The sequence below is a fragment of the Coturnix japonica genome, chromosome 9 (assembly GCF_054131305.1).
Source record: "Coturnix japonica strain WE chromosome 9, WE-NBRP24, whole genome shotgun sequence".
Taxonomy (NCBI): domain Eukaryota; kingdom Metazoa; phylum Chordata; class Aves; order Galliformes; family Phasianidae; genus Coturnix; species Coturnix japonica.
This window is the reverse complement of record NC_140671.1, coordinates 21510504-21520957: the sequence shown is the minus strand read 5'-3', so window position 1 is coordinate 21520957 and position 10454 is coordinate 21510504. Positions and strand designations below refer to the sequence as shown.

General features: G+C 37.2%; 1 protein-coding gene and 1 long non-coding RNA gene across 2 annotated transcripts; both read right to left on the bottom strand.

The window, feature by feature from the left end:
* Nucleotides 1-1102: 1102 nt before the first annotated feature.
* Nucleotides 1103-3987, bottom strand: LOC146759824 (uncharacterized). Its single transcript, XR_014932066.1, has 3 exons — nt 3861-3987; nt 3178-3320; nt 1103-2163 (listed from the first exon to the last, which is right to left on the bottom strand). It is a non-coding gene; the product is annotated as an uncharacterized LOC146759824 (long non-coding RNA).
* Nucleotides 3988-7697: 3710 nt separating this feature from the next.
* LOC146759823 (uncharacterized) lies at nt 7698-10352 on the bottom strand. Its single transcript, XM_085509704.1, has 3 exons — nt 10225-10352; nt 9373-9495; nt 7698-8974 (listed from the first exon to the last, which is right to left on the bottom strand). Exons 2-3 carry the CDS (start codon nt 9484-9486, stop codon nt 8783-8785), a joined length of 306 nt encoding a protein of 101 aa, XP_085365830.1. The 5' UTR covers nt 9487-9495; nt 10225-10352; the 3' UTR covers nt 7698-8782.
* Nucleotides 10353-10454: the final 102 nt, after the last annotated feature.

The following is a 10454-nucleotide window of genomic DNA, read 5'->3' as shown; positions in this document are numbered from 1 at the left end:
GTACACGCAGCCAAGGAATAAACGAGAATAGCTGATCATATGTCAATGACAGGTGTGGTTGTCTGCTTTTCTCCTGCCTTATGTGGATCGTCATTTTGAGGCTTCCCCAGTGCTCAAGGAACAGCCTATGGTTAATGTTTGGAATATGGCCACAGGACTTTGGGACTGTTCCCTACCACTGACAACTTGGGGTTGTGAATATGCTTGTATTTCCACAGGGACTGGCCCTATGTGGGTTCCAGCATGATATCTTCGGTCTCATCTGAAGGCAGAAAATAGCATCCAGCCTTCATAGTAATTGTAATTGTGTGTTTCTTACTTAGTGATATTGCTTTGTAACTTGCTGTGTTATAGATAATATTAGTAATAGTTTGACATAGTGTGTGATTTTCTGTTTTACCAATGCAGTCTCAAGATTTAGAGTTTAAGGCATTAGCTAGGATGTTGTGTGCTTCTTCTATTTTAGTAATAGATCAGATGTATATTAAACAGGATTTGATCTAATCAATACTAGAATCTACAGGAATAGCTCTTTTAATGTTTTAGTACTGTTTGGTTATGATGTTATTAGCCTATTAGTTAGCTTTTCTTAATTTGCAAAGACAAAACCTGGAAAGGAATCCCAGACAAAGAGATGACCCTGTATCATAGAATAGATACCTCTCTTACATCCAACTAATTGGGATTTTTGAAATATAACCATGCATCATTTTAGACAAAAGTGCTCGCTAATAGAACTAAATTTGATAGTTTATTCTGTTTTCCAAGCAGATGTTCCACTTGGGCTCTATATCACGCACTGGCCAGGCGGATGTGGTGTACAACTGGAAGAAATCCTTCAGACCCTGAATGCAGGAGAGAATCTGTGATGGGTGAGAGAGGAAATGTGCACCTTGAAGCAGGGGACGCCCTGCTGGCACTACCTGTCGTATCCACCACCAGCATGGCTTGCTGTTTCTCAAGGGTCAATAAGTAATAATGCCCCTAGTGATACTCTAGTACGTTTGTCCTCTAAAATTGGTTCTATTTGACATGCTACTTCATAAAATTGCACGATCATTAATCAATTATTAGCCCGGATAACTCAGTCGGTAGAGCATGGTTATGAGCATCTTAAAAGCATTTATTGCACAAATTTTAGTGGTCATTAAAATCAATATATCAGAGTATATGAAAATTGAAGACTTTTCCTGATCAGTTACAGATTAACACAATGGGACCCTCATGGATTTATTTTCAGGTTACAGAAACTTAGGTTGCAGTACAAACATGTTTGTTCTTTTTAGTGGGTTTAACAGTAATGTTGTTATGTTGTATTTGACTTGTCTCTTTTTTCACTTTTAGAGTATTGTCAATCGAGGCCTTGATTGAGTTATAATAGTTATGTTATTAATTTAAGTAGTGTTGCTATTCTATAGGCAGTATTGTAAGAAAAATTCTACGGAGCGTCCGTCATGGATCCAGATGAGAAGTTCACAAAACAGCAGCTATGAAGCAGGATAAAACTACATGAGAACTGATTGAACAAATGAACTGAACTGCTTGTTAAATATGATTAATCGGTCGTTAAATCAAACCCTTTTTCAGCCTAAAAGAAAACAGGGGAAATGTAGAGTGTGTTTTTTACAGCTAGTTAGCTGAGAAGGGTCGTAAACACGGTGCAGCTAAGCAAGAAGCCATAACACCTGCAAGGACAGCAAGAACAACAGGATGCCCTGGGATGGTGAGAAACTAGCCATGGTTCTGGGAACTCAGCAAGGGAGTAGGTTTCAGTTGATAACAACAAGCTGTTAAGATACTCGGGGATAGTATGTAATTGGGAACCAATGATGAGCTCCACTTTTGCAATATGTATGAGCTAATTATCCGTATTATAAAGGTACAAGCAGCCAAGGAATAAATGAGATTTGCTGATCATATGTCAATGACAGGTGTGGTCGTCTGATTTTCTCCCGCCGTTCTGCAACAAACACCTATATACAAATTTAAGAACACAACGGAGTAACTGTTACTGTTTATTAACAACCAGTTTTAATACTACGATAAAAGTATGTCCTGAGAAAGGGGAACAAACACTCTTCTTCAAGGTTTTTTAGCTGTTCTGGATCTCAGCCGTCGCTTGATGATCAGATGATCACTTTCCTTCTTCTGTTCCTCAGATTCCTGAAGAAAACATTTCAAAAGTTACTCATCTTTTCACACAAGACTGACAAGCTTTTCTTGACCCACGCAAACATATTTCTTCCCCTAAATGGATTTCAGAATGGCATTTGCTTATTATATTTTATTCAGAAAACTATGGGATACCGAGATCATTTTAATGCAGCTTAATCACAAGGAACAAATATGGAGAATGTACAAAATCCTGTTTATCTTAAAAAAGCACACACATCTGAGGAAAGCCTGAAGGCAGCTTTCATTTTGACATACTTGTTTTCAAAAGAGTATTATAATACTTGTTTTGTGAAACATGAAGCGTTCAGAAAACATTTTTAGCCTCAATCCCTGTAGCTATGACTTGCCCAGAATTTCAGTTCTCGGTTCAGTTCCATGTTCTCAGAACTACAGTGAGAGAAGAAATTGTCTCATCTTCTTCATCCTCTAACAAAAAAAATATAACATTTTGGTTTCTGCCCCTATCATTCGTCAAATCATCAAAAAATTCAGAGGGATATTACAGTATGGGCAAATGATCACTATGCTGAACAGAAAAAGGACTATAATATAATTAAAAGATGCAGTTCCAACAGAGCAAGAATGTTCTTAGCACAATAGCTGCCGACAGAGTCATGAAACTGGCACATCAGATCCTTTGCAAGTTGGCTTAGACAGGAGATCATAGTTTAAGCATACCTAAAAAGCTGTCTAAGTTGTGCTCTAAAAAAGCGTGTAGTAGAATAATCCCACTCCGACACACTGAAATTATCTATGATTCCAAATTAGAAGACATCTCCGTGATTGCTACATCACCTACTTAGTAAACTGTAAGCCAGCCAAACACAGAGATCTTTGAGGACAAACTAAAACAGAACAGCAGGAAGACCAACAAGAATGACTTGGTAGAATAAAGAAATACCTCAGTACTTTCAACCTCCTCCTGCAAATAGATGAAACCTCCAGTCTGTTTGGACTCCTTAGTAGTTTATTTTAAGCCAAGACTACAGTATAATCGCTTACCGAAGAAGCAGGTATATCTAGAGGGCCAGAAACGACAGTGGAATACAGCTTCCTTTTGCATCGTTTTGGCTTGGTCTCTCCTTCTTCGAGACTTTCAGGTTCGTTTGATTTAGGAGAACTTACTGCTGACATCAGCTTCTTGGCTAGAAGAAATTTGTTTTGATACGTAAACCAATCAACTTACTGGTTTTGTGAGTCTTTAAATCACTGAATGCAAAAACAGCTTCGTAACAAACTTGGTTTATAAATGACACGTAAAATTTAAGTGAAAATACTCAGAAATTGTATTTGTTCTTCGAGGTTCTTTATTGCTTCTATATCTGAAACTGTTTATAGGTTCAGGTACGGCGGCTTAAAGCACGCAATAAAATGGAATATGAAAGACAATCATGGCTCAGAAGTCGCTGGAAGTCAGAAACTTCAGCAGGAGTTAAACAACAGGCCTAACTTTCGTGCTGACAGAAGCACAAGACAGAACCAACTTTCTCTGTATACTTGTAGGTTTTCACAAATGTAATAATGAATCTCTGAAGAGACGAATAAATGCATTTACTTCATAAATCAAAGGACAACTTAACATGGCAGACAAGTTCTCTAAGAACACATACATTAATAGCCTACAGCAGAAACAAGCCATTCTACAATGTCTAGAAAACATGGAATAAAACTTATTCTACACCAACCTTTAGAGTGTATAATAGAAGGAGAGCTTTGAATAAAATCTCCAACTTTTTGCAGTGTTTCATCCTTCTTTTTAGTCAGTCTTGAAGCATGTACTCGCTTTCTCAGGAAGTAGTCTTTTCCGGATTTCTGTTCAACAGAGATGTGAACATGTGAAACAAGAGCATTGTTTAAACTTCATTTTAGTTCAACGTTATTTTAAGTTGACATTTTGAGCTTTACTACTGACACCTCTGTTCATTATGCTGATGATACCACAACGGCAAGTAATGTAGACAATTTTATACCCTTTAGGGAGTTGTCAAAATCTCAGCTATTTCAAGGCATACGTTTCTTAAAGTTTCTTAATAAGGCAGTAGTTTCTTTAAAAGTAGCTCCCAAGCTGTGGAGTTGTTTCTTACATAAGCTGTTCTAATTACATAAAATAAACAAACATACAAAACAGAAGACAACAGATGGGAAAAATCTACTACTCATACTCTGACCATGCCAAGGATACTGCTATCACATGTGAACATCTGTTTTTAATAACTGCCATGCATATTAATGATATGAACCTTAGTTTAATACAAGGGCTTCACTTACAAAAGCACACAATAATACACTAAAGCTTCTCTTCCCAACTATTCAGTGTGCAATATCCTTCCCTCCAAATCATTACACAGTACAGCCATTACACGCTCTGGGGACAGACTGACTTGCCCTTTGGTTAGCTTATGGAATTTAATAGGAAGAGCTCATAAGCATGTAAGATTCCCATTCAGGTATACACATAAGGATAAGACACTGCTTCTTTCGTGTGACCACACAATTACAGGAAGTCCCAAGCTAGCTTCAAAACTAGAACAAAAACCAACCATTTTCTCGTCACTTGCAGAGGGTGAATTAAAAGCCATGACAGATTTTGTATTTTTCGTGTTCTCACTTTTCACAAAATCCTGGGAAAATAAGACAAGTTTCAGCCATGATTCTTTTGGAAAGAACAACTGATGTCACAAAAGTGAACACTTTAAACACTTTTGCTAATAGTAGGGAAGTATTTGCTAGTGGTAACTATTCCACTGTAAATCAAATAATAAATAAGCATTCAATTATAAAAACAGGACATTAAGATATCAGTATTAGACATCTCATGATGTCTAAAAAGCTGATTTATGTCTACAGGTTTCAAAGAAAATACACAATGGAGTTAAGAGGAATTCCCTTCTCTTAAACCATTATCACTGAGCTTGGCTATTAGTTTTGTTCATTAAAGCAGTTCATTGATTAAATTCTTCAACTACTTTACTGAGGTAGAAATAGCATTTTTTAAATGCTTAAATGAGAATGGTAAAAAGGCATCAGATATTTTGTTTTCTGTTGGGTCTAGGTCATACCTCATCCATGTCATCACTTCTTTTCTTTTTTGCCTTAGGCATTTTCACTCCTAAAGGTATCATGCTGCCGTGCTGCTTTATCTCCGTCTTATCAGGTTGCAGAGGTGTCAGTGGGATTTCCAGCTCCGGTTTTGGGAACCGACTAGTTTTGCCATTTTCTGCGGACACTCCAGAAGAGTCAAGGACAGTTTCCAAATGCTCCTGATAGCACAGAAGAATTTTAAGTGCAAGTGTTAAGGTAGCCGTGAGATTAAAAAGCTATAAAGCATCTGGAAAAGGATATGTAAGCATTCGATTTTCCTGCTGTAAGAACACTTGTAACAGAAGGAGTCTATTTCAGTTTCAGCAGAGTTTTACCCTTCTTTCCTAGAACTTGTTACATTTAAAATCATTTCCAATCTATGATCACAAAAAAAGTTCTCCATGTTAAACTGAGCCTGATACTTTACAAGTCATTTTTTCTCAAGGGCACAGACAACTACACTTTTTTTTAATAGAGAATGGTGGTAGAACTGACACGATTTTCTTCATCTCAACTCTGCTGTGTCAGAACTGGGCAGGAACAGGAGCATTTGATTCAAGTGTTCGATTAACTTCCAGCTTAATCTTAGGGAATTTGCCCTTCCTCTTCTACACTAGAGATGTTATTTACATAAGTAAGGTCCAGTTGGCAAGGTGCAAGCCCAGTACAAGTCATTAAAGAACTCCATTGCTATCTTTTCCCTGGAGAGAATACAGACATTCAAGCAATGACACCGTACTTAATCTGAAGGCTATCATGTACCTGCTCATGGTCAAATGGCAGCAAATGCACAGCTAAGTGACAGGGAAATGTCAGTATGCATTTCCCCAGCAGCACTTCCTGTCCACAATCCACCCAATCCTGTTTTTCTCAACAGGAACAACAAAGTCAGAACTGAGATCACCTGAACTCCTCCTTCTCTATGGCAGGAATTCAGCTAGCATATAAAAAATGAGTTCAGATGCTGGTTGAACACATGGAAGACAGGCTGCTGGGGACATCAGAAAATGGTAGATGGCTGCTTCTACTGCTGCTAGTAACTAGCAAACTCCAGTGTCCCAAACACAGACTAGCAGGTTTTACTACTTACACTGTTCCAACCCCCTGAGGGGAGTCTTCTTCCTCTCAAAAAGTTACCAAAGATTGTAGAAAGACAAAAAGTAGTCAGAGCCACTTTATCAGGCTCTGCTAAGAATCTGAATGGAGTATCACCACCCACTGTATTTCCAAGAATTAAGTTGGTTAATAAATACTTTGTTTTTAAAATATATGTAACTGCTATTTTATGAAAGTTAGCAATTAAAAACTTATATAGGAATGATTAACATCATCTGCTAACAAAACAATATCCAGAAATCCTGCAGAGGAAGAAAATAAGTTCAATTTGCTGTGCCCGTTTCAGGGGCTCCATGAATTTTTTCCAAGTAACTTATCTAATCATGAGCCACTTCATAAGCATCAACATGAGGAGAGTTTTCAACAGCACCTGACAAAAATTCATCACACAATTGTTTCAACAGCTTTTATTCCTATCAAAGGCTATAAAAACAGGTGATCTGATCACCTTGAAAGGGATAAATAAATTAAAACTTGGGAATTGTTTAGAGAACATGAGATCTTTTCCTACTCATTCCTTATCAAAAGCAATACAATCACAACATTTTCAGATCTGAAGTTTCATACTAACCTCAGATTCATTTAATGAAGTGAGGCTCCTAGTACATCGACGTGACAAATAATTGTCTTCAGCTTTGCATCTTAATGGAATACTTTCTCCAGTTTTAGTTTTGCTTTGTTGTTTCCTAGGCTGTAAATATTTAAAAGGAGTAAAGATTAGGCTATGCATTAGACCTCCAAAATATCTCGAGTTTTCTAAAGTTACAGTGTAAAACCTCAAGCTCAGACGCCACATGAACACGTAAGCTGAAACACAGCACAAGTGTGGGAAGGTAGTAACATCTATTCATTGTGTGATCTTCAGATACACCCTACTGGGTCTCACTAACAGTCTCAGGCAGTATTCTGCCTCCAAAAGAGAGAAAGCGAGACATCATTTAGGGACAAAATCTGTAACGCTGGTCGTTTTGTCATCCATTCCCCCCATACTCTGCACGCTCACAGCTGCTATGTTAGAACACCAAAGGCTAAACCTCTGCCTAATCTTCAGCATCCACATACGAATACATGGAAAACTGCATGGAAAAGTTCCATAATGTACACAGAGAGATGGTGTTCTAGTAAATAAAATAGTTTTGAGAAGATGAGAGCTCATGTTTGAGTGGAAGACAAAAAGAACCAACAAGTACTCATCACTGAATATGTAGTTAAAGGACTATATGCTAAGAAAAATGATTCCAGCTCCAGTATCTCCTAGGAAAACAGAAGAACAAAAAGGGGTTAACAAGATGTTAAGTACTGACTTTCTATAAATATAATCATACCTTTTCATTTACAGAGTCATTCCTTCTACTTTGTCTTTCTTCAAGTAAAGGTATTTCTGGCAAACACTGAGGGCTACTGTGGTTAATGCGTTGTTTTAATTCCTTTATAAAGTCATCTTTGTCAGCCAGTTCTTTTCTTAACTCTTCTATCACAGTTGCATTATCCTAATAAACAGTAAAAACTGCTGAGTTGTGGGATTGGCAAAAGGAATTAACACACACAAGCAGTATTGCAATTACTTAGTAGCATCAGTTTTAGAATTGCAGGCTAGAACACTTAACTATTCAAGAACAGTAACATTTCACGGATTTGTACGGTCACTGTTACAAGTGCAGTAGTCACAGAATTGCCTGGGAAGTTGTAATACAATATATTTTGATTCTTCTATTTTACTTATGTGCTTCAGCCTTCATCTCTCTTAAGATATAATAACCTGAGCTTTTATTTGTTCCCAAATCCTCGGTACTGTGAGAAAGTCGGCAGTTGTAGGGGAAGTTTTGCTATGAGAACATCTTTCTTCTCAGAGAAAGTGAATCCAAACATTCTCAAAAGAGCACAACTCATTTAGTCTTCTGTTTAGCTTCTGAAATTCTATGCTACGTCTTAGATTGGCTATCCTGATTAAAAGCTGGATGTTGAAATAAGAAATGCAACTTCCAGAGATCATCCCCCCTCTGCTTTTTGATGCTTCCCTTAATCTCTCTCCACGTCCCCTTCTGTCTTTTCATGCCATTGTAGATACTACCTCAGAGAAAGCAAAGAAAGTAAGAAACCTGAGACAGAACTACTGTCTGAGTATTGAGCCTAGCTTGGGATCCGGAAATGCTGTGAATTATCGGAAAAAGCTACAGATGTCCAGTCTGACTGTAGGATCATAAGCATCAAACTGACATCTGCTTATCTGAACTACTGAAAAAATTGAAATTTTAGTAATTAACAGAAATTCTGTTTCTGAAGAACAAAAATAAAATCTGGTGCTTTTTTTGGTTAGTTGCACATGATGTCAATACGACAGTGTTCAAGAACAGAACCACACCCAGAATACAAAGAGCAGGTACAGGAGTCTTACAGAATTTATGGGTAGCTAATCAGGTAGGAGGAAAGGAGAGCTGACCTTGCTTGAATCCTTTAAGGCAGATTGTCTCAGTTCTGCTATTTCTGTCTCTTTTTGTATGGCATTAGAAGCCAAAGTTTTGAGCTGTTCTTCCAAAGCTTCTACTAACTGATCTCTCTCCTCACGCCACTTTTGAATATTATGGTCCTTTTCCTCCAGCTCCTATATTTCATGTTGAAAGAAAAGCATACACAGTAGAAACAAGCAGAATTTTTAAGACAGCCTAGAATTAATAAGTTTTTCATATAGCATAAATAAGGACTCAAGCTGATAAAAAGAGTTTATGGTAAGACATTTCAATTAACATATCGTGATGTCACTCAACAAGATCAGGTTATATGCATGTATTACATATGTATTTACTATGCAGATTATTGTATTTAAAGCAATCTGCCAGTGCTCTGTAGTGACTAATTATTTGAATATCTTTCATGGTCTACCGCTAATTTCAGTTGGCCACTTTCATTTTGCTCCATTTTTATTTTTTTTTTTGACCTTTTTCCTGTTGCTTGGAAAACCTGCATCATTCATTTAATAAAAATTAAGAGCAAGAAAAATACCTGTTTAAGTTGTTGGATAGTATAGTCTTTATAATCCAGCTCATCCTTAAACTGGTTATTAATCCTTTCAAGTTCATCCATCCTGTTCCTGAGGGATTCCTCCACAGAACGCATCGTGGACACCTGTAATGTAAGCACAGCTCACGGTTAATTAAAAGACTTCTGTAATCCAACCTGGCCAAATACTTCTTTGTTAAATAAAGAGGAATTCACAAACAAGTGCTGAGTAGGAAAATGACAGCAAGTGCAAGGTTACCAAGGAAGACATGAATTCATTTTTAAGCTTCAATTTTCCACCCCAAGCACACCCAATAAACTTTCAGACTAAGATCCTGCAAAATGGGTTTTAAGATATCTTCTTGTTTAATAATTAAATTTTAACTATTAACATCACTGAAGCTGAAATTGAGGAAAAAAAATATACATGCTTATATTAAAGAGCCTCTGGAAATTAGTCTATTTCTCTTCAAGTAAATAGCATTCTTCTTCCCAGTTATCAGCGTTTTTTCACAAGACTTAGGTTTTAAGCTTTGGAGTTACCACGGATACCAATGGCAAGTCACCAGTAACGTAGAGATAATAACAAGTCCCCTCCAGAGGCAGATTAGCTATTCTCTTCACAAACCTTATTCCAGACTACCAACCAACTTTACTTTCCTCTGTTCATTATCTATGCGAAACCATGTTTTAACTTCTGGTCCCCTCTAGAGCTTCAATGGCAACTTTACCTAAGATTTGCTGCTAGCCACACTAGTGTGAAATTTCCAGCTTCATAGTTAAAGTTTGAGAAGTTTTAACAGCAGAAAGCCAAGCATAATCTTACAGAAAAAAATATCTCAGTTGACTACAAACCTTGCTTTGTACTTGCTGAATTTGTTTCTCGGCATCAGAATGTTTGTCTTTTAGATCTGCATACTCTTCTTCTTTCCTCTGCAAATCTTTTTTCAAATTCAGTACAAGGGCAGAACTCTCAGAATATTTTCTAGCCTTATGTTAAAAATAAAGAGACAAAGAACATTACTGTTACACATCTCATGGAAACAGCAATTACAGCTTCATCCATGCCCTGCCTGTTGGTTTCT

Bases quoted from the DNA above. Each gene is read 5' to 3' on its own strand.
- LOC146759823 (XM_085509704.1), bottom strand. From the start codon at position 9,486: ATGCGTTCTGTGGAGGAATCCCTCAGGAACAGGATGGATGAACTTGAA. The intron at 8,975-9,372 runs GTATTTTTCTTG...CATGAAATATAG, and splicing joins CTATCCAACAACTTAAACAG to GAGCTGGAGGAAAAGGACCA.